The sequence below is a fragment of the Falco naumanni genome, chromosome 2, assembly GCF_017639655.2.
Source record: "Falco naumanni isolate bFalNau1 chromosome 2, bFalNau1.pat, whole genome shotgun sequence".
Taxonomy (NCBI): domain Eukaryota; kingdom Metazoa; phylum Chordata; class Aves; order Falconiformes; family Falconidae; genus Falco; species Falco naumanni.
The window spans coordinates 65,873,086-65,897,479 of NC_054055.1; the positions used below are offsets into that span (position 1 = coordinate 65,873,086).

Consider the following 24,394-nt stretch of genomic DNA (forward strand, 5'->3'; position numbering starts at 1 on the left):
TCTTGGGAGTTCCTCAGGCTATCTGAGGAACCGGGCATCTTTGTCCCACGCCTCACTCATCCTGTGGACATCTTTCTTCCTGACCTCCACAGTAGTTTTCATCCAGCTGTGTTCGGCTTCCTTTTACTGAACATAGTTGAAGAGGTCTGTTCATGCTTTGTGTCTTTTTTTCCTCATACTGGGAAAATTCCCTTTATTGAAATCCTGATGCCTGTGAAGAGGTTGGAGGTAACAAGTTTTATCTAAGATTCCTCTGTTTTCCTCAGCCAAGACGGTATTTAATAATTGGCTGCTTCATGGCATAGAGGCACCATTCCTCATCCTTTTAGAATGAAACAATCAGCTACAGGTGATCATAAGGTCCAAAACAGAGAGAATGCTTTTGAGCAAAACATGTAAATTACAGATAGATTGACTGATCCGGGGAATCTTGTGTTAAGGTGTATGTTCAGATATTTCATTATTTTTGTAATAGTAATTTTTTTTTTAGTAAACAGAGAATGTTGTAGTCTATGATGTGAAATACAGAAAGGCTGGTCACAGTTCTCAGCTGAAGTGTATGCATCTGATAGCATGTGGCTTTGCATTTTTATGACAATTTTTGTCATAAAGTTTTCTTAGTGGACAGTGTCAAATAGAATATACACACCATTAATATATTTTCTTCTTGTATAAGATATATATACACCATTGTTACATATTTTATATGTCTTTTTTCTCAAACTGAGACACAGAGTTTTGAAAATCAACAGTGTGATTTATTTATTCTCGATATTCACACAGGGATATGGGGCTAGAGTTATTTAGAAATCACATCATTAGTGACAAGCAAGTTCAAAACAAGACTATTGATGGAATCCTCCTGCTGATCGAACAAGAACGAAATGGTGAAGCTGTGGACAAAAGTTTGCTGCGGAGTTTGTTGAGCATGCTGTCCGATCTGCAGGCAAGTACAGCAAATTACTAATAAGGGCTACGTTTAGAAACAGGTTTTGGACTTTTCTCATTCATTTGTTGTACAGAAATAATTTTATTCTTCTAGTAAATATGCTTCAAAATCTATCAGATTGACAAGATTGCCTCTTCTTTACCTGATGTGCAATCCTTTATTCTCTGTTTTTAAATGAGACCTCTTTCCTTGGCAGAGGTAGTGGCCTACAGACTCTTAAATAATAGATTTGGAAGTCTTTTAGTATGTGCAGTATTTTGTCTGTCTTAATCACTTGTGTTCTAATCCTAGTGCTGATTAAATGTAGGAACAAAAAAGGACCACCTCTGTCACTGTAGAAAGGCATCACTTTTTGGAGTCCAGATCCTCAGTCTGTATCACAAAAGCATCACTGTATTGGCAACTTCTTAGCAGAGATGCCAGAGATAAAATGGGATGCAAGGTTGAGGCCAGGTTTTCAAATAGATGAGGTCAATCTATAACTTAATGGAACTTTTCATTAGCATAGATACTAAGTAACCAAATAAAACTAGGCTATGCTTCTGACTTTGGCATGAGTTGTCCTCTAGTTGACCTTGCAGTCTTGTGTGATGTGCAATAAAACTTAGGAGCTGTCTTTCCTTCTTAAAAAATGTTGAGGTTGCTCCATTCCCAAGTGGTGTACAGTGTTACAGAACTGGCTGAAGGGTTAAAAAAAGAGTTTGAAGAGGAAGACTGCATAGGATAGTCCTTTTTGGTCAGGCAGCTTACCTGGGTTTCTGCCTTTCATGTTAACCCTTCTGACTTTCAACCCTAACTTTCTCTAGTGTACCGGAAAAATTAATAGCTAATTCCTCTGTTCAAGGAAGAAGGCCATCTTCTGTCAATGATTTTTCAGATCACAGAACCTGAAAGCGGGGATCTGATTGCGTGCTTTTTCCCACTTTTTCTCCCATTGTTATCTGCCAGGTTTCTGTAACTGCATCAGCTTTTTCTAAGTGTTGACTTTTAAACATTTGTTATTTTTTAGCAAAGTACTCTGCTAGCTGAAGATAAACATTCCCCTTTGTTGGATCCTTCTTACAGACTTGGATTTAAGTCTGCATTCTCCTTCATTGGCTCAAAACTAGTTTTCTTTTTTCACTAGGGAAACTAACCTAGTTTAATTTGGTCTCTTATAATATCTGTCACTTCATTGAGATAGAGATGTGCTCATAATCCTGTAATTATATGCCAGGATCTCTACTTAGCCCTCTTTCAACAGAAGTTAGCTTCTGGAGAAAGATTTATTGAGCAAGTATTATAATTTGGTTGGAAACAGTTAATCTCCTACTCATTTCTTATTTTTAGGCAATTATGCAATTGAGGCCCACCTGCTGAAAGTTGACTTCTCCTTCCATAAACCCTATTCTATAGGTGCTTCCTATTGTAGAGCTTTACACATTTTATGTAGAAAATAGTTCCATATGCTGTTATGGTAATGTTTTTCTAGTTATCCTGAAGGAAAGGAAGGTAAGAAAATCTAGTATTTGATTCTGTTGAACATGTAGCTAGCGTAAAGAGAAGGTTGAAATAATGAGTTTATGTCTACTTGTGATGCTGAATTAGATTTAGTGAGCTATTGTGCTCTGAATGCTTGTCAAGCCAAAGGTTTCATATTTAAGTTTGCAATGAAAACAATAAAGCTTTTAAAAGTCTTAAAGAGAAAAAATTGGTCAGAATATAATGACTTTTACAGCTCTGCCATATGTTTTGGAAGATACACTTTCTTCTATTCTTCCACCATGCTCAAGGAATCTTTCCTTTTTCTTTTCACTGAGTGTCCCTCTGTTTACATGTCATTCCCTAGCTACCTTCTCCAGACTCTTAGAAAGGACAACTATATAAAATACTTAACTTACCTCCTTTCTATACTAAACTGTTAATCATTATGCAGATTTTTTTTTATGTCTGTGATTGTCATTGGTGCCCTTTTTTTACACACCTTACTCGTTCCCTGGAGGAAGAGAATTCACCTGATCTGTTATAACTAATTTTTCATGGGCCACTGCAATAAACCTGGCAGATCTGAAGATGCATTACTGAGCATATTATTATTTAGCTGTTGGGAATTACATGTTTCATGCCAGTGTTTGACTAGTTGGAAGCATTTTATTATTTTTTTGCTACAGAAATATCAGTGGGAGTTTTGAGCTCAGGTGGGTTGGATGTAATTTCTGTGCTGTGGTGCTGGGTACTGGTTTTGGGCTGTGTGCCTTAAACAGAAGCCTGTTGATTTTGACAGTTTGAGTACTGATGACTGAAACGTGCTATTGCTGCAGTGGGAAGTCAGCTCTGATCTCAGTCTTTTCTAAAACCAGTGGGCAAACAGAGAACTTCTGTGTTAATGTAATGTTACTCTGACATTTCTTGTAACTGTGTGCATTCTTGAGGTTTTACTTGCTCTCTATGCCTGACAACCAAAATATGTGACCCTTTCTGGCAGCTTAATGTCAGTAACTAAATTAATTTTTTGAGCAGGTTTACAAGGAGTCATTTGAACAGAGGTTCCTGGAAGAGACAAATTGCTTGTATGCTGCAGAAGGCCAAAGATTAATGCAAGAGAGAGAGGTAGGTGCATGCTGTAGATGATTGCTTTTACATTAGTTCTATCTACTGTAGGATTACATGAGAAATTCTGGTAGTGCCATGGTGTATTAACGTTCAGTGAAATTTCCTGCTACCCAGGTACACATGTACACATTCAGGTGTTTTGATGTCTAATGATGTTTACTAGAAAGTCATTTCCACATAAAGCTTAAAGGTGTGCCATGGATATTATTCTTGCCCAACAGCTGCGAAACATCCACTGGCATTTATTTACTATGTGCTTAATACTCAAGTAAACTGTTTACTTCTTTAGTATTAAGTTGCATTTATTTCGCTATTTTTTTTCTTTTCCTTATTAGTTAAATAGACTTAAGACATTTTTGTTCTCTGCTCTCTTGAGATAAATTTATGCTCTGCAGTGGGCAGCCTGCAAATATGGTTATCTCTGACAATGTTTGCGTTTCTTGGTGGTCTAAAATACAGAAGCTATCTTTATTAATTCCATTTTAACACTGAGTCAGTACAAACATCTTGAAAATGCCTGTTTACATTGCACTGAGGTGAATCCGTGTGTGTAATCCTGCTCCATCCACCTCATTTCACTGGGACCTGAGGTGAGATGCTTTGACACAGATTTTGAGACCAAGAGTCTTACTGCTTTTATATGCCTAGTGGAAAGCTGTGGAAAAACACAAAAGGAGTAAGGCCCTAACTTATACAGTATACACATGTACATACTTAAATTTATGCACATAATGCTTACACATACATGCATCTACATGCATATGTATGTGTGTGCATACACGTGCATATATGCGTGTAGACTTAGCTGGTTTGATCAATTGAAGCCTGAGTTTCATACCTGTGTTGTGTGTCCTAAATGTATTAACTCTCCCTGGGGATAATAGATACTACACTGGAGAAACTGCCATTGAATTAATAGAACTGTATGGTTCATACGAACTGAAAATCTGCTCCATGGTACTTTAAGGGCAAGCTTAGCCAAGAAGAGTTTTGAGAAAAAATCAAATTCCTCTGAAAAACTCCCACATTTCTGTGTTTCTTTTCCTTTCTGTCAGGTGTGGTTATAATACTTTTCATATAAAGCAACACTGATTAATAAAAATATAATTATGTAGTACGTAACAACATTCTGATGGAATAGTCCTTTCCAATTCATATTCTTTTTAAATTTGTAGTTTAAAATAATTGTCATGGAACAGGATTGTCAGCCTTTCATGCCTTTGTAGTTGAACTTGACATTCTCTTGCCTCATTAGGTTCCAGAATATCTTCACCATGTTAATAAACGTTTGGAAGAAGAAGGAGACAGGGTAATAACATATTTAGACCACAGCACACAGTGAGTACTAATTTTGTGATTCTTAGCATAAGTGAAGCATCCTTTATATAACAGCGTGATTATCTGTGGTTGTAGAAGCACAGAGATTATTTCTGCATTATCTTGCACATAGCACATTGGCAGCACTTGTGATATAGCTTGGTTTTTTTTAAACTTTATTTTTATCAAATCAAAATATACTTTGAGTAACGGGAGAAATTTGTCCAGAGAGTTTTATCAGTTTATGCTAAAGTCAACAAAACTTTATATATTATCAAAGTAGTAGCTGATTTTATCTGTTCATGTACTGATAACAGCATTAACCACAAATCCCTTGAGGGAGAGGCAGACTCATTAGGCAAAAAAAGGAAAAGAAAATGTTAAATTATGGCATAGGTTAGAGGATATGAACATCCCTCGTGAGCAGTCCAGGATTTGAGCTTAACAGTAGATCAACTTTGATGCAGCTGTTGCCAATGTATCATGCAAGGAGCTTGTGCTTTTTTCACTCGGGTGTTGAGTAATAGTGTGTGTTTTGCTGGGATAAGAATGTGCATTCAGGAAGTACTGCAGAGTCACTGACACACTATAAATCCGTATGTAATTTGTCCTGCAGTAAGCTATTGCTGCTTTTTTGTTGTTGTTGGTTTTTTGTTAATAAAGACCATAACATTTTATTTTTTAGTTTTCTGGATGGCGTATTGGCATTTCATTGGGTGTCAGAAGGATAGCTGAATAAAAATTATGTTGATAACTTATTTTCTTCAGACATACTTTAAATATATATATACTCGCACACACATGCGTTGCGTGTCACGGTACATATTTGAACTTGAATCTTCTTCTTGTAAATGCCGATCGCAGGCTGACTAGCTTTTTCTGGCAAAATCATTCATATTAAAATATATGGAACTATTTCTATGTATAAAGTTAAAGCATGTGTCTATTTATTTACTGTTTAAGTTAAGAAATACGTTGATATCATATTTTAAGTCTAGAGATAGAAGTCCTTGCTTTGAGTCTCATCCTTAGTTAAAGGCTTAGAAACCTACTTTTAGAAAGCTTTGCGCTAATTTCTTTGCATCAAGAAACAGCAGTTCTTAAAATTGGTGCCCTTGAGTTGTCCTCAGGTCATACGTCTCTCTGGGTGTGCATGAAAAGGGCAGAAAGGATGTTAAATTTAGTTACTGGATTTGATCTTGAGATGGAAATGATACTTCCAAGACAAAACAAACATCATCATTCAACATACTTCAAACCAGATTCATGCAACACATGGAGAGTGTGTTGTTGCAGCCCACAGGGGAATTTGTTCAGCCTTCAGTGGACTTTCTGGACAGCTGGACAGCATAATCATGCGTCCTGGTCAGTCAGTAGACGACCAAGGTAGATGACTTTGAGGCGGTACAGAAGGTCCCTTCAGGCTTATTCATTAGCGAGCAGTCAAGGTAAATACTCATTCTGCCTGCTTATTAGGAAATAGTGCTCTAGTTCTCAGTCTCAAGCAGATGAATTGTCCTTACTTCCCCTGTAGGCAGAATAGGTGTTCCAGGGCAAAGGATGGTATTTTATACGACCTTGACTCCTCCTACTGTTGGAGAAAGTCAGCAGCTGTAGATAGGAGTAGTTGGAAATTTCAGCTAATATGGACGTGACCATAAAAATGGCCATATGTGTAAAGACCAAGGCCCTGTCTGACTGGTATCTCATGTTCGCTTATGACCACTGAGGGAAAGAATCGAGTAAGTACATGTGATGCCCTGATACTCTCCTAGTATCTGCTGGTTTCCAGCTCAGGGGTTTTCCTGAACCTGACGTGGTTTGTCTGTTTGGATCTCTTTCAAATACTGGCACTGTGTCTTGCTGGGATTCACATAAGTGAAACCATCGCTGCCAGCCTTTGGCAAAGTGTTCCACTGGTGTGCTAGCCACCACATGTTAAATGGTCTCCTGTTGTTTTAAGTCTGGCTCCCAGTAATGTCACTGATGACCCCAGTTTTTGCATTGGAAAGTGATCAGTCAGTTCCCTTCCACCTTTTCCTTGTGTGTCAATGCACTGTATCCCTGCTAAGTCATTTCTTACCCAGAAAGGAGAGTCCTTATGTGGAGTTGTTTCTCTTATAGCTGCTACTGCATACTTTGATCATCCCTACTCCCTTCTCTGAACCTTTCCAAATTCTAATTTAATCTTTTTGAGATAAAGGGACTAAAACTCTATTGTATGGAAGGTCAGGCATGTCATTGATGGGCTGTTTCAGGAAAGATGGTATTGCAGAAATGGTAAAAAACCAAAGTGGATGCTGCTGTGTAAAAGGCTTCCATCAATCCCAGTCAAGCACCTCTCTTCTAGAAAATCTAAATTAAGGGTCTGGGAACCAGTTTTATAAAGCTTAACTCAGAAATAAATGGTTATGTTGTCATATTGTAAGCAGCAGTAGAAATGTAAATGTTGAGATGAATTACCCCTTGGCACTTCAGGCATTTCTTTTTTCTTTTAGACTATGAAAAATGTAAAGGAAAACTTGCCATTCTTTTTCAGTCCTGTCTGAAGTCTCAAGTGGATGTATCAAACAAATACTTCATTAGTAGTAAAAAGTAGGGAATATTCAAGGACAATTTTAAAATGTTTTGCAAATTTGAGTGTTGTGGGTTAAGCGCAATTTATGCCAATGTAGGTGCAAAACACAATTAGATGAAAAGTTTGAGTTTTGAACATCACCAGCATGTGTTGTGTTGTTTTGGAGTTCAAACCCTTGGAGGTTTTTGTTGCTTTGTTTGTTTGCTTTGAAGAAAATGTCAATTCGACTCTTTTTCCAGGAACATTTTTGTACTGGTTTTTGGTATCTGTGTCTCTCTTCTACTGTGTGAGACCTTGCTTTTTAGTATTCAAACTTGAATTTATTTTTTAATTACATACATGGTTTATTATTTTCTTTCTTGACTTATATTGCATGTAACATTTTTGTCTTAACTTGTAACCTTTGATTTAAATAGAAAAATTTTAATTGTTTAAATTATTATAATATACATTATTCACAAATACACTGTGTCAGGAGGCAACTCCCTTATACTCTAATATATCTAATACACTTTTCTTGCCTTATTTAGGAAACCACTGATTGCTTGCGTGGAGAAACAGCTACTAGGAGAACACTTGACAGCTATTTTGCAAAAAGGTATTTTTTTAAAATTAATGCTATCCCAGATAAGCAAAAAATTCTCATGCTTTGCAATAAAATTAAACTCTACAGCTTTTATTTAAGGAGATACATGAGCCATGGGGGAAAACTTCCACAAATACAGAAAACCAACCACTGTGACAATTAAATGTGGAAACAAATATCTAAAATATAATTCCAGAATTGTAGAAGTTGCTAAACCCCCTAAATCTCCTTTGACTTGTGGCAGTGGACTTAAGAATTAAACCTTTGAAGCTGTTTATTTCCTAGAGTTACATAAACTTTTGAACGAGAGCTGCAGTTCCTGTTGTAGCTTCTTTTGTGTGATAATCATACAGCTCAAGTGCAGTAGCTTGACGTAATCTTGTGATTGTATAGTTCAAGAATCATGAGTTATTGGAACTGAAAACATTCCAAAGTAATGAACTTTCATATGCTTTTGTCTGTGTTTTACCTGGAATTGCCAGACAAAAGGTAAGAGCTGCAGTCTTCTTAGGAAGTCCTTATTCAGACATTGGTGTCTTTAAATCACCATTTCTTTGTTGCTCTTAACTTTTAATCTCTCCTTTTTCACTGAATTTCTGGGTTTGGTTAGCATTCCCTGCTCTTTTAATACTTTAAATGATCCTTTCCTTTTCTTGCAGTAGACATATTTTAGGTTTTAGATCTTCTAACAAGATGTCCTTACATCTTTGTTTCTTTTACTGCTGCAAAACAGATGTCCCTAGTAGTCTGGTACCTTTGGGCTCCATCACATCCATGTTTGTTAATACTTTCAGGTTGTTATACACGTCCCTTTCACTTCTTTCTTCATCCTCTTTAAAGGTAGACATATGCTCATAGTTTTCTCTGAACTACTCTGGGAATAGGTCACTTCACTGTTTTCAATACATTTATAAAAATAAGCATGGTCACTCCATCTTAGCTATTCTTAAGCTTATCATAAACAGGAGGTAAGAATAATTAATTTTTTGTTGATATATGTTAATTTTGCTTGATTTTTAGTTTGAGTATTATTTTAAAGTAACTTTTCCAGTGATACATTTGTTTGTCAGTTAACTTGACCAGAAAGTGTATGGTCTTGTTTTAACCTGAACTTTTTCTTGGTTTATATTGCATGTGTACCATCCATGTAAATATGGAGAGTTCTATACATTTTTCTAGTTACTATGTTTTAGGACTGTAACATTGTTGGATCAGCCTTTGCATTCACTGTCTGCACTTAAAAAAAAAAAGTTTAACACCAGGATTTGCATAAATTTCTGCATTCATTTGATGCAGGGCACGTTGTAATTTGCTTGCAACATCCTCGTATTCTGTGCAAGCAGAAGATACTGCCTTTTGTAGGCTTTGTTCCTTAGCAGAAGGCATATGATGTAGTCAGTTTGATACAGGGGCAAAAAAAGCTTACAAATGCAGGCTATGTATAAGAAACCTTTTTCTTGTATTACTAGAACTGCCATTGACTTGATATTGGTGATTTTTTTTTCGTTGTGAGTATAATGAATTTTCCCAAGACTGTGGCAGTGCTTTCTGGAAGCCTGGTGCCAGAGGACTTTACGCTGTGTGTTTTTCATTTGTCACATATGTGACAAAATACCTTTTTCAGTCACACAGCTCATACGCCAGAGGAGGAAGGGAGGTTACACTTTATCATCTAAGTTATAATAAAGCAGTGTATTGGTGTCTTTAAATGAATAGGAGGTGATGCTTGGATGTTATGGCATGGGCAATTTTTAATTCCCTGTTCAATGCCAAAAGAACACCAATCACATGTATTCAAGACTTTGTTTTATGTTTAAAGTATGTCCATTTTTCTGATATCTCAGAACTTAGAAAATCTCAAAATATCAGGCCAAAATTTACCTGACATCATTCTTGAGCATTTGTAGCCTTTCTGGACATGTAAATTGTAATATACAGTGAAAGTATTTTTAAGGTGAAGAATATAGTAGACAATGGGGTAATTCATCAGTGATTGAGGATCTTTTGTAATCTAGTGCTATTTAAAAATTGGAATTAATGAAATATATTTTGTGAAGAAGGACAGTTGTATGGTGTCAGCTGCATTGATGATGCAGATTGTCAACCTGTGTAAAATCAAGCTTTCTGGGGTTTAAAAAAATGCCATCTATCTTTGATGCTACCCTCCCATATTACTAAAGCCTCTGTCACCAACACCAGACAATGTATCTCTGATTACATTGGAACTAAATTCATCATATTCTCAAATGTAAAAATGTGTACATAGTTGTTACATGCTTCACATTTTGCCTTAAGGTTCACTTCCATTTGTTAGTCTAAAGCTTAGTCTCATGCAATAAAGGCAAAAGTTGCTTGGAAGGAGTTTGTAGTCTTGTCTTACTCCATCAATATGAGCGTAGACAATTCATAGCACATTCTTAATTTAAAAAACATGGCTCACCGTGCTCCAGAGAAAAAAATCTTGCAAAGTGTTTATGTTTACTATAAATTTGGGGCAGTTTACTTACTTTACTGTTTTCTGACATTCTTTAGAGGTTCTTCATAAAACTGTACCCTTCAAATCAAGTGCTGTTCGTAAACATTCTGCAAAGGGCTTACAGTCAACACTTTGTTGGGAAAGTACTTCAGCTGAAATAGTTTTAAAATACTTATTTCAACCATTTAAAAAAGGGCACATGTTAACCCTGAACATATCACTTGCTTTCAGAAATTTAGTCGCAAAAAGTTCAAACTTTTTAAGCACACCGGAAAGTCTTGTCTTTTGATGTATTTCATAGAGATTGTTCTAACATATTTCTGATTGTATTTATGCAACTGTATTCAAATTTGCTCTTTCTTCTGATTTAATTTTTTTAGGACTTGATAATCTGCTTGATGAAAATAGAATATCAGATTTGACCCAGACATACCAGCTGTTCAGCCGGGTAAAAGGTGGGCAGCAGATCCTTTTGCAGCATTGGAGTGAATACATCAAGGTATTTCAAAGTTGTCTTACTAATGTCAAAATTTAGGCTGTTATCGTATATTTCTTGTATCAAAACCAGCAATAATATGTAGGTGTGTGCATCAAAATTGTGTTTTAAGTAAATATGGGGAGGGTTGTTAATGCTTCCCCCTCAATAACAGTCACATGTTGAGGAACAGCAATACCTAAGTTTTGGTTTTAAATTTCTGACTGGAAATTGCTTTCCTTATAGGTTTGAAAGTTACACAAGACATTATTTTGGTTTGCTTTGCTTTTAAATAGACCCACATGCACATGTGTTTACAGTATGCTGGACTGTACTATGTGTTGTGTTTTCCTACAAATACACTCAACTGTTTTACATATCTGCAAAATGAGTTGAAAGAAACATCAGAATGTAGCTATCGCTACTGCAGGCTAGCAGTGCTACCTGTAACCAAGCTACAGCAATACTGATGAAGGTTGAAGCTATTTGGAATGGAATACTCCTCTTGAAAATAATCCATCATCGAAGTAGCATTTAGATGCTTCAGATCTGTTTTGCTGGGCGCAACAGTATGCTGCCCCAGAAAGCTTGCGCTCCAGTGCTCTTGCAAGATGAAAGCAGGAAAGTTTCAAAGATAGTTCTCTCAAGTTGATAATTCCTGATGTGGTGGCTCTCCCCTGCATCGCCCATGTGTTTGTCAACCTTCAGGATTAAGTGGGCAGCAACAGTTCATTTCAGAGGTGCCTTTCCTGTGCACCCATGTCTGGAGTTCAACATAGCCCACCAAATGTACAGCCCATGGGAGTGAGACGTAGTCACCCCTCTGCCCCCTCCCCGAACTGAGGTGGGGGTTTGCTCCACAGGGTGTCATCCAGTGTCCCTGTATGCAGCCTGTGGATCCATAGGCAGCTGGGCCATTTGAACAGCATGCCGTGGCTGGGAAGGAACATTCTTCTTTCTCGCTCCCACATCATGCTCCTGACTTAACCCTTGTACTGCTGGAGACTCCATAGACCCTTGTGAGATCTGTTTTAACACAGTACCTGGGCAATGCCAGTTTTATGCCAGGTTTAGTGAGCTGAAGAGGCTCACAGAAAAGTCCATGTGCTGGCCCAAGCGAAGAAGCAGAAGGTCAGGACAGGTAGGAAGATAAGGGAAGAAGGACCAGAACCTCTCCTTTCAGAGCAGCAAGTTGTTGAGCTGGCTTATCATACCCTGTGTCTCGCAGAATAAAACCTTTTATGGCTTTGTTGTTAAGAAGTTTTTATACAGGCTCAAAAAGCTAGAAACTATTTTGTGTAGTGTCAGTGGATCTCCTCCTTTCGAACATTCTCTATGACAGAATGGATTAAGATGAGGCTTCAGGAACTTTTAAATTTTATCTTGTGAGCCAGTGTAAGAAAAAGCACAGAGTGTGCCAAATTACTGGAGTGAAAGTCTGTGCTCTACTGTAGTCACCTTTTTATGATTTCAGAGGTACCACTTAGTTTTCTGTATCTTGGTTTGTTGCGGAATGGGAGGAATGCCCTGCAAGTTGCGAACATAATTGGTAGAGACAGTGAGATTGATGTCCAAATGCTGTGTTAATGAAGGGGAAATTGTGCTAAGTGTAAGATGTGATGGACTAGGTATCTTCAGAGGGTCCTTCCAACCCAAACCATTCTGTGATTGTGTGATATGCATATTGAATCTAAGGACCTTGGGCGGCCTTGTGTTTGGCTTCACTCTAAAATGTTACCTGAGAAAGATCTCAATGAAAGATGACAGTGAATAATTAGATATTGAAGTGGAAATAATGAGGTTTGGGAGGGATTCCCCCACCTCTCTTTGATTGTTGCTGTGGCTAACATACTTAAGTCGATGAAAGTGTACCAATTGAATACCTATTTGCTGTTACTGTGCAGACATTCCTCTTTCTCACCTTGGAAAGCTGATTATTCTGTTTAGGGCACTTACCAGTGTCACTAAACAATTATAAATTGTCTAATAGGTTAAAATCCTCCCTTACAGGATATTTTGGTTCACTAGACAAATGGTATTGTATCTCAAACTTTAAGATAGTAAATGTAGGAACAGGAAAAGAAAGTCAAGTCTGTGGCTGCTTCTTGCGAATGGAAAAGGTGTGTTTTATTGCAAGTCAGCTAGGTTTCTTTGCTTTTAAGCCCTTGCTGAAAGAAATCTTGATGTGATGAGCAGCAGTTGAATTTTCACCACCTGTTCTGTCGATAGAGCTCTCTGCTGGATTTAAGAAAACCAGTGCAAGGTTTTCCATTACACTTAACATTTCTGAGGCAGCTTCCGTATTAATTTCTTTTACATGAATCATGTAGTTCTGTATCTAACTGTGAATTTGCATATCATACAGTCATGTCTACTGTGCTGTTTGTGGGTTTTTATTATTTTTTTTTTAGCTTTTGTGTTAAATGTATATAATCCTTAAATCAAACACTGATGTTTGAAATCCATTAATGTGTGTCTGGGTTTTTATTTTAAATTTCAATGCATCTCATTTTTTGAAAACCTGAAGTCATATAAGTAGCTCTGTAAACAAATTATTCTTTCTAATGATAATTTTTTTAAGTGTAAATGTATCTATTGGGGGAGATAGGTAGCATTCTGAAGTATTTTATTATCAAAAGTGTTTGTTTTACAGAACTTTGGGACAACAATAGTGGTTAATCCTGAAAAAGACAAGGATATGGTGCAAGAGCTACTAGATTTTAAGGATAAAGTGGACCATATCATAGAAGTGTGCTTTCAGAAAAATGAAAAATTTATAAACTTGATGAAGGAGTCCTTTGAAACATTTATCAACAAGAGACCAAATAAGCCTGCAGAATTGATAGGTACACAAATATTTTTCTGTAAAATATTTCAAAAATCTATAGAAAGCATGATAAGATAATGCTGCTGAGTGTGCTAGTGCAATAATATGCAGTACGCATTCTGCTTTAGCAGACTCATTTTTGGGGTACGAGGCAAAAGTTAACCTGGGAATGTTGGGGGTTCAAAAAGCTTGGATGTGCTGTTAGGTGTGTGTGCAGCGTCCTGACGGAGCATGCCAACTTCTGCTGTCCCTGCGCTCTGCTTCTTGCACGGTGCCTGGTGCTAACAGTTGCTCAGAGAGCGTAATGCTGATGCTATGAGTGAAGTGAATGGTTTAGGGGGAAGAGTAGCTGTGGCAAAAAAAAAAGAGGGAACCTTTTATTTGTGGTAGCAGAGGTGTTCTTTGGATGTTACGGATATATCAGAAAGGAGCCCATCTATCTGCCTTGAAGGCTGAAGTTGGGAGAATAATTTCAAAGCCTTCAGATACAAGGAGTTTTGATAAATAGGAAAAAAAAATTATTACCTTGAAGGAGGAAGCGGGGGGGGGGGAAGTAAAAATATCTTTAAAATGCTATTATTGGGTTTATCCCTGATCTGGCAAAAGCAGTTCTGACTGTTTTGCATGCAGCAAAACTGGAGCTGTAGCATTTTACACCAGGAGAGGATCCCACTTCTTGGTTTTTGTTTTTCTTCTGTATGTACTTTTGCCTTTATTAAACTTGTTTTGTGCTTCTTTCTAAAACCAACTTTATGTGGGATGAATTGTACAACCTAGTGATTCAGGTTAAAGCCTGTATGATACAGGCTGCTGTCATTTGTGGATTGTGGTGTTTCAGCTCCTGCAAATGTTTCCTTCTTATGCAGAAGGTTGTATAAGAATATTAACATGCCTTAAAAAATACTTAGCCAAATTCATGGCTTAACCTTATTTCTGGCATTCCGAAGCTACTAACTTGAAAGTATTGGTTCTGTTTAAATTTTGGTATGCTCCTATCAAGGAACATGAGGGATATAGTAAAGGCCTACAAAAATATAGTCCTCTTTATGTTGTTTGTTTTTGTTTCTCATAAAATACATTCATATGCATTGTACACTTCCAAAACATTGTCTTTCAACAAGTAATGTGCTTGCTATGACTATAACACAAAATGTGGGAATTTCTAATGCATTAATTTTAATGATTATACTGTATTCATTTTTCTCTTTTGGATGGTTCTTTTTTATGATATTTTCCATTATGGCAGTAGTACAGTGGGGATCTATCATTCCACTGAGCATAGGGGTGGGAAAAGGGACATTTCTATTGAAAATTTAACAGTTATCCTATGTTTTAACATATTTCAAGTGGGAGACACTTAAGTTGGTTGTTTTAGATTGATTGGGGTTTTTTAAAGCTGTTAAACCATTTTATTTATTTGTAGCAAAATATGTGGATTCCAAGTTAAGAGCTGGTAATAAAGAAGCAACAGATGAAGAGCTGGAAAGAATCCTTGACAAAATCATGATCATATTTAGATTCATTCACGGTAAGAAATAGTGGTTCCCCACTGATGCAGTTAGAACGGTTTTCCTCACTAGTAGCAGAACTGAGTTCCTTTGAATGTAAGATATTTTTTAGCATGACTTTCTGCTTGACTTGGTCTTAAATTCAGGTTGTGTTATATCTGAAGGAGCACAATCCATACACCAGGGAGGACAAACTTGTTCTATGGAGATTGGCAAGGTGCAGACCTTTTACAGTCTGAGTGGAGATCTAAGAGTTAGAGCTGTTGGTGAAGTTTTTTCATGTAAATTAATTGTATCTGTAACCACAGCCTCTCCTCTAATGACAGAGAACAGAAAGTTTGGTACATATTTTCACTTCCCTGCCCACCTCAGTATGTCATAGGTGCAAAGTACGTGAAAACCCAACAACTAATGGCTTGTCTTTTCTCATCATAGCTGAGAATGAACACAGAGGAGGGCTTAAAATGGTGGGAGAAAAATGTTATTGCTATGTTTTACAGCCTTTGAAATGCACTTCCTTTATGTATGTCCCTATCTGAGCAAAACCCTTAAAATGTGTTAGAATTGTTTTGGGGGTTGTTTTGGTTTTTGGGGTTTTTTTTGCTAGGTTGGATATTGGGGGAAAAAAAAGATATGGTTGAGTTTAATAGAGATGCATGGTCACTGGTTTGAGGGAAGTAGGATGTGTATTCTGGGCTGGGGTGGGATGAGCAGGACCTACGCAATTCTGTATTAGTTTGTTCTGAGATCTGTGGAGTTCTTTCCTTGTAAAATCCAAAACAAGTACAATATAATGGGAAAGCAGACAAGAAATCAGTCATAATAATAATATCATTTGCATGATTCTTGTCAAATATGAAGGGTATTGGATGAAGATGGTGAATGAAAACAGTATCACTGGCAAGTTGTCAGCCTAAGAGATTAATTTCTGACAGTCTGAAACATTGACCAACTCTTACTTTCTCTTTTTTTTTTTTTTTTTTGTTGTTGTTGTTGTTGTTGTTGTACTGAGCAGTTAAAGGTGCAAGTTTGTTTTCAGCTGTCTGGTGCATAGGAGTCCTTTTAAGAGCAGGTGATAATTAGTAGTCAGTTTCTGGATGTTGGACTTTTCAATGGTATCTTGATGCTGCTTCATGTCACCAGGCAGCAGGATGGAGAAGGAAGAAGAGTGTCAGAGGAACTGCAACATCAGAAGGTGTTTACAAGGGAATAGGAGGGGCTACTGTAGGTAGCAGAAATAGTGCCTTGGGTTACCGTGACTTTCTTCCTCTTGAACAACATGCTGATATCTTTGCACTATCAATAGAAAAGATTTGCGGAAGCTGTAGTTTAAGGTGTGAAAGTTTGTGGGTGCTTGTATGACTTCTGTATTTCAAAAGGCTCTTGGCAAACCAAGTGAGTGAGAAGACATGCCAGTTTTTCTTCACTGTAGGCTTTTAAAGGATATTCCTTTAATACATAGGAACAGGTTTTCTTTTCTTTTTTTTGGTTGGTTGTTGGGGTTTTTTTAATTTTAATAAATCAAACCACTGGAGGGAGAATGTTCTTTTGGATCCCAGAATAATTTCATGTGATTTGCAGCTGATCCAATGGGAGACACAAGGCAGCCAATGTGCAGGGGGTGGGAAGAAAGAAGTAAAAACTTTGCAAAAGATGTTAAGAAAATAATTAAAGTACAAAAAGAAAAGTTGTCTACATGTTTTTCTTCACAGTTGTGTAGTGAATATTGTTCTGCAGATCAGCATGTCTTGAGGAAGGTTTGGGTCACAAACCTGAAGTGCAATGATGGGAACAGAATGTATGGTTTCAGTTGTATTTTATTTTTGTTTCAATTTCCATGCAGGGAAAGATGTGTTTGAGGCGTTTTATAAGAAGGACTTGGCTAAAAGACTGCTGGTTGGAAAAAGTGCATCAGTAGATGCTGAGAAGTCCATGTTGTCAAAGCTTAAACATGGTAAGTGTCTTGAGATGTGTTAATTTTGTATTACTTTTTGGCATGTAAATTGGAATCCTTATTTTCTCATGCTTTAAGAAGTGACAAGCCAGATTTCAATTAATAGCTGGGCATACCAAAGCGTTAATTGTGCTTTGTGAGAACTATTGGGTTGACCTCTTAGATACGTGACTGGTTCATGTAATGTACCTACAGAGGAGCAAAATCCTTAAAACATGTACATGTTTGTGGGTGTTTGTAACCTGGCAAACCCGACTCAGCTGTCTCAGGTTAAACCTTGCTCTGTGCTTCTTTGTAATTGTGGGATCTTTGCTTTAATCTGTGCGACAGAATGTGGTGCTGCTTTTACCAGCAAACTGGAAGGCATGTTCAAGGACATGGAACTGTCAAAAGATGTCATGGTTCAGTTTAAGCAGGTACGTACAGCTTCTGTTTGTGTACTAAATTTTAAGTAATGATGGAGAAGCACTCAATGGTGTTACACCTTGGATTAAGCTAAAATTAAACAAAACAGCTTTTGAGCAAGTCCTGATCATAGTAACAGACTCTACTTATAGTTCTATTTATAGAACAGAATTTATTTATTGTATATCTATTCAGAGGTAATCTTATTTTACCATTTTATTTGATTCCTTTTTAAGTAAATTACTGTCTAAATACCACACAATAATTTAGTTGTCTGACATCCTTTAAAGTCTATACCCCTTCATTCTGTAAACTCTTGCTGCTGTGATGAATTCTTTGTGAATGACCCATGCCAGAGAAACTCCTTGAAGGTTGCTAGGTGCACAGAAACCATGTACGTTTCAGCCCCGAAGTTTTGAACCAGTTGGTGACCAAGGGGATGCTCAGAGGAAATGCTATATATGCTCATCCTGTTGCACTTCTCCCTGGGTACCTGTTTTGGGGCCTTACTGAAGACAGGATTCTGGGGTAGAGATCGTACCTAGGACACCTGGTTCTGTAATAAAATATTGTAGTGACTTTACTGTCCCAGACTGTGCAGCCTGTTTTGATTGATGCTGTGCTCAAATTATATGAAAATTGTCTGACAGATGTGGAAGTCCCAGGGGATCCTTTTGATCTTACAGTTCTTGCCCTGGCTTCTGATCAAAAGCTTTTCTTTTGCTTTATTTGCATGTGATTATAAAGTTCCTTTGACCTTAATACCCTGTACAGATGATGGTCTAGGATACTTCAAGGCATGTTGTTCTTTTCTTTTTACTTCCAAACACTTGTGTTTTGAAACTGGGGAGGGGGGGAGTCATTCAGAATCCTTGTAGAGCATGCCTAACCAAGGATGTGGCCTCTAGAATTTTTTCATTGTTATACTAATTTTGAATTTCTGATTTAAGTGTATCTATTTTCTAATTTGCATGTAGACAGTATACTTGAATGATTTTTTGCTTGTATTTTAGTATATGCAGAACCAAAGTGACCCAGGAAATATAGACCTGACAGTAAATATATTAACTATGGGATATTGGCCAACTTATACACCTATGGAAGTCCACCTAAATTCAGAGGTTAGTGATTATATTCTTCTGAATTTTTACTTTACAAAGTGGAATCGTAATCACTTTCATAGGGTGAATTAATGCCCTTCTTTTAATGTTTTTCTGCTGGATATTTAAGGAGTTTATCTCATTTTCAAGATTCCAAAATTGAAAAAAATAAAATGTCATGGATAAAGTCCACTTTTTTCAGATTTTTGCTTCATGTAATGTGGGGTTTTTTCCCTTTTAAATAATGTAAAATCAGTATTCAAATAGAATCGGGGTCCTACTTAGCATTGCAGTTAAGCACTTAAAAGTTTAAACTGGACAGTTCACTTTAATTTAGTCAATCTTTAACTACGTTGCTTAGGCACTTTGATCTAGCCAGTAGTTAATGTTACTGCACATTCTTTTTTTTCGTAAGATCCTTCCTCTGTTCCGTGTAGTATGTTACACAAAACTAGTCCCTGCATGTAAATGGCCTTTGCCTGAAAAAAGATTGCTTCCAAGTTGAGAGATTTTTGCAGAGCTCCTATCAGTAGTGATTTAAGTTGAAATACATAGTCGGAAGTCCTGTTTCCTGCAATACCTTGCTTGATCTGAAACGTGGGAAGCACTTCAGAGATGGTAGCGTAGTTCCCGTTCAGTTCAGATGTGCAAGCTTTTGTGTTGCTCCTGTGGCATCTTTTCCTCTGTAGCAGACTGCTTGAGGAGGAGCCAACCTGAGCAACGCATCGTGAAGATGGAGGGGTAAAAACCTCTATAAAGTACTGCAATCAAACTTAAATCTGTATAGAACAAACTAAACAAAGAACTTGGGAGCAGATGGTAATAGTCAGTGTATAAGTGTGAGATCAGTGTTTTTTGTCTGGTGACTTCTTGGTCAGATTCAAAGTCCAGGACAAAACTAATACTTATTTTTGAAGTTTAAAACCCTTTACAGGGGGTTTATTTTACTTTTATTTAAAACAAACAAACAAAAAAAGATTTTAAAAAAGGCAAATGAAAAACTATTTTTGAATTGAGACATTCTTTTGTGCGTAATAGTACCAGTGTACTTGGAAGCAGAATTTTGCTCTGTGGATCAGTTTTTCACGTAGAACCACTTCTTTACGAAACATTGTTGAGAAAAACAAGGAAATTACATGTGTGAAATTATCCAGCATCACTGCACTGATATAACACTAATAACTGTTTTTCTCTTTGCTCTACAGATGATAAAGCTTCAAGAGGTATTTAAAACCTTTTACCTGGGAAAACACAGTGGTCGAAAGCTTCAGTGGCAGACCACTTTAGGGCATGCTGTCCTAAAGGCGGAATTTAAGGAAGTGAGTTTGCTTGTTTAATACTTAGCCTGTTGGGATAAAACTCAAGTCAGTTATTTGGAATCTAGTCATGTATTGTATTTTTTATAAAATCAGTAACATTTTTGTGGAGGAACAATCACAATTCGTACTGTTGTTTTGTGTAGGAAGTAGGCTTTTTATAATTAAACTGAAATACTATCTAGCTAACGGAAGGCAACCATATGATACCTTTTGGTAACATTTGTATTAATTTTATAGGAATTGTTGCTCATTCAGATAAAATAAGTTGTAATAGAGCAGGAAATTTAGGAAAGATAAAGAGCACAGCATCTTTTTAATATGAAATTGTTTTGATCATAGAAGTACTGGTGACGCTTTTAGTATTCTTCACTGATACAAAAAGAGACTGAAGGGTGTTAGTCGTGTAATGACTGGTTAAAATTTAAATGCTTGTTCAATTATTTAAGTCTTAAATAATCATGTTGTTTCTTAATGTGGTTTTGTTTTGTCTCATGGAATGTCTTGCCTTGCTAATAATGCAGCTCCATTGAGCCAGAGCAAAGACAAAAACCCTCTAATTCTTTTACTAATTCATTGTGTCTATGGAACTTAGAGGTTTAGACATTTCGTAACAGTAAGATGGACAGGTCTGTAGTTGTCGATTGACAAAAGTGTGTACAACTGTCTGAAGAGTTTTGAGTTATTTCCTTTCCATTGCCTGTTTGTTTATACAAACATTGTGCTACTGATAATGCTGTCACTCTGTATCATAGTAAACCAAAATTATCTTTTGCTTCTTTTGTATTTGATCCAATGCCAAGATTTCTTTTGTATTAGTTTGCTCATCTCTATAAAATGAAAACTTGGGTGAAGTATGAAGAGATTTGCTGTTGATGGTGGCAAATGCAGAGTTTCATAAATTGTAATTAAAATGAAGTGAATTATGTGAGATAAATACAAGGCCATTCTAATGAGCTTCTGCTCTATGCTGTATTGCTGCTGTTGAAGGAGCAAAACAAGGTTTTAAAATATCGAGTTTCCTTGATACTGTATTCAGGCAGATTGTGCTGTGTGCTAGGCGTTCTAGAATGCACATCTCTTCTAGAAATAGAAAAAAGAATGTATAGCTTCTGTAACTTGTCAGATTTGGGGGATATAATAGAAAATGCTCTGAGTATAACTTCTAATTATTTGATATTTCTTTTTTAGGGAAAGAAAGAGTTTCAAGTATCGCTCTTTCAGACGTTAGTGTTGCTTATGTTTAATGAAGGAGATGAATTTGGTTTTGAAGAAATTAAAATGGCCACTGGTGTAGGTAGGAAGAATACTTTTTGATTCCTAAATTTATTCATAGAGTAATTGCCAATTATGATTTGGTATGTAAAGGCCTAATTTTAAGAAATTTGCCATGATCATTAGGAAACACTTTGAGCCAATAATATGTAGACACCAAAAGAGATGAGGAAAACACACTGCTGGTACTTCCTAGTGTAGATAAAATAGATTCTTCACAACATTAATAGTAAGAGCTGTGTAGTGTATGGTACTACTAACCTATTACATTTATAAACTGTATCACTGCATTCTTAAAATTCAAGCGGTGATAAAGACTGTTGCATGTACTGATTATTTTTGTTCCATTACAGTTTCAAATACTACATTTTGAAAATGATCTGTTGTAGAATGTTGTCGTTTTGGGGTAATTCAAGAAAGTATTTTCAATTGAACTGTTTGGAGAGCTTGCTCACCCGTTTTCCATTACTGTTGCTGAAATGCCCTGTTCACAATAGGTCTGATCTGTTAAGAGAAGCAGTGTCCTGTAGGGTGTATACTTTGTAGCTGGCTGCCTCTGCACTTGAAACCTGAAGGTAGGAAGGACAAAGAAGGCTGAAGACAAGTATAGTTTTCTTTTTAACCATCTGCAATATCTGCCTTCTGTGTTTTATGCTCTTGGGTGACTTTTTTTTTTTCTGAGTTTTTACACTTTCCTGAGATACAGCCATTGGCATTAAAAATGATAATGCTGTCATCTCTTTACTCTCTGGAACTTCTGCATCAACCAGCAGGTCATACCCAGTAGCCCTTCACATGTTGGATCTTAAGATCAACCCAATACAGCAACTGCTGAAAGAATATTTGAACCCATAAGTACTAAAATACTGTAAAAAGGTGATGTCAAGAGTCCCTGTGGTTCAGAATGATGCATTGCAGAAGGGAGTACAGCCTGGGTGCTCCAGCTTCTCAGCCTCAATGCTTCAAGTTGCTTAGTCATCTACTCCATTAATGCTAAAGGAGCTGAAGAAAACTCATGCCAGTGTGAAAGATAAGCATCACGATAGTCCAGAGAGGCTCATTAGGTCAGAGTACAGTGGTTACAGAACAAACATTAAGTTCACACAAGCCTGATCCAGATCCTGCTGTGTCATCTTGTATTGCTGTACCTTAGAGCTTGCATTCTGGCTGCCTGACAGCAACAGATAAAATCTGCTGCATGGAAATCCATTGATAATAGCACAATCAAAAGGATTTCAATGGACTGTTCTTAAAGCAGCTGGCTAGAATTGATAGTTGGGAGCTACCTATATTACATTATGTCATTGCACCGAGTGCCATGTCTGTGTTTCTTTCCTCTGTAGGGAAATGCTATAGGAGCACAGGTATTGAGGACAGTTTATGGTCCACGGGGTTCCCATGGGGCCAGGATCACTGACATGAAATCTCTGTCTTCCCAGACTCTACTTACATGAGGCTTTTGGAGCTGCTTTAGAGAAGTCCCATTCCCACATAGCAGTCTCCCTACTTCTAAAGAAGGGGAAACGTATGGCTAGAAATTATGTCAGAAATAGATCCCACACTGTGCCCTTCCTTTCTCCTGCTACATGGTTGACCCTCTTGTGCAGTGGTACCCTGCCAAAAGCTGGTATCCTGGCTAGCTGGAAAAGAACAGTGATTCACTTATTAGAAAAAAGGAGCTGCATTTGTGATGCAGCTGTTTGGTGAATTGACAGCTGAGTGCAGAGGTGCTTGACAGCCAGAATCTCAGAGACCACCCCAGATGAGCCAGAGGTCCTGGCTTATGGGTACAAATAATGTACCACAAAGGATGTGGTAGAAATTCTGGAGGGCAAAACCTGGGTGTTAGGGTTGCCATAGAAACTGCTTCTAAATGTTCTAAACCCCATGTGCAGGACTAGACGGACAGAATTGCAATGTATGCTTGAAAAAAATGACATATGGAAGAGGGTCTAGATTTATTAGAAAGTAGGAAAGCCTTTGAAACAGGGAACCTGTACAAGAAAGGTGGGCTCCATCTAAATTCAAAAGGAGTGAAATTGCTGGCACACTTTAATAAAGACTGTAGGGTTTCTCAGACTTCTCCCTCCACTCTCTAAAGATAATAGTGGATCCAAGAAAAGTTCAGAGAATGGGAATAAAGATGAAAGACATGGGACAGCTTCTTTAGAAAGAACAGTTGTATATGCTAGGACTAAACTAAAAGACCAAAAGGTAAGTAGAAATCTCTGAATAACGATTTGTTTTCTTACTAAAAAAAAAAAGGGGCTGGGGGGTAGGGTAGAAAACCAAAATGAGCACATGGTGGTGAAAACTAAACAGCATGTTGTAAAAGCTGGAAGTTTACAGAATTCAAGGGAACAGGTTCAGGGAAGAGCAAAGCACTAAAGGTTTCTCAACACATTAAAAACCACCTCTAGCTTAGGAAGTCCATGAGCCCTAAGCGACTGGAGACATAGAGAGCAGTAGGATGAGAGGAAAGGAGGAAGAGCAGGGAAGTGTGGAGCTATATTAGCTTTGCTTTTATGTGCTGCCCTATGCTCACCTGCTTGTGGCCACTGGTGGAGACAGGATGCTGGGCTAGATGGACCACCTGACCCAGGATGCCTGTTCTTCAGTTCTAAACTAAACATCGAAAGGAATACTGAACTTCCCAACTGAAGAATTTGCCCTAACCACTTGCTTTACTTTGGTGTTCACATGTGCCAGCTCTTTCCGGGAGGTGGTGGAAGCCTTGTGCAGTTTTTAGTTAATTAGCATGTGTTTATGTTGAGACCCTGTTATGAGGTGTTACCCAGTCTTTGCATACTGGTGTTCACTGTGGAAGAGTTCAGAGGCCCATGTACATGCCATAGGGCAGAATAAAATATCGCAAGTTGAAGTGTCATTAAAGGGTTTGGAACAGATGAGTAAATCAGTAAATTAGATGACTGCCAACTGAATAGTATTCACCCTGAAGTTTTACAGGATTCTGTCTAGATTATAACTTAAGTGAGCCTTGCTATAAGCTTGACAAGAGCAATGCTAAACTTTACT

At 37.4% G+C, this 24,394-nt stretch overlaps 1 protein-coding gene across 5 annotated transcripts in view; it reads left to right on the top strand.

Annotated features, from left to right (window-relative positions):
• The window catches only part of CUL4A (cullin 4A), a 40,893-nt gene that overhangs the window by 10,145 nt on the left and 6,354 nt on the right, over positions 1-24,394 (top strand). For 3 of the 5 annotated variants that reach the window (XM_040584579.1, XM_040584580.1, XM_040584581.1), the window contains 12 exons: positions 784-946; positions 3,449-3,538; positions 4,797-4,879; positions 7,967-8,034; positions 10,879-10,997; positions 13,627-13,819; positions 15,224-15,328; positions 17,152-17,262; positions 17,593-17,678; positions 18,681-18,788; positions 19,973-20,086; positions 21,275-21,380. In XM_040584579.1, the coding sequence (XP_040440513.1) occupies positions 784-946; positions 3,449-3,538; positions 4,797-4,879; positions 7,967-8,034; positions 10,879-10,997; positions 13,627-13,819; positions 15,224-15,328; positions 17,152-17,262; positions 17,593-17,678; positions 18,681-18,788; positions 19,973-20,086; positions 21,275-21,380 (1,346 nt within the window). Of the gene's footprint in view, positions 1-783; positions 947-3,448; positions 3,539-4,796; positions 4,880-7,966; positions 8,035-10,878; positions 10,998-13,626; positions 13,820-15,223; positions 15,329-17,151; positions 17,263-17,592; positions 17,679-18,680; positions 18,789-19,972; positions 20,087-21,274; positions 21,381-24,394 lie in introns of those variants that run through there. The other 2 variants (XR_005826494.1, XM_040584582.1) reach the window with 2 other exon arrangements.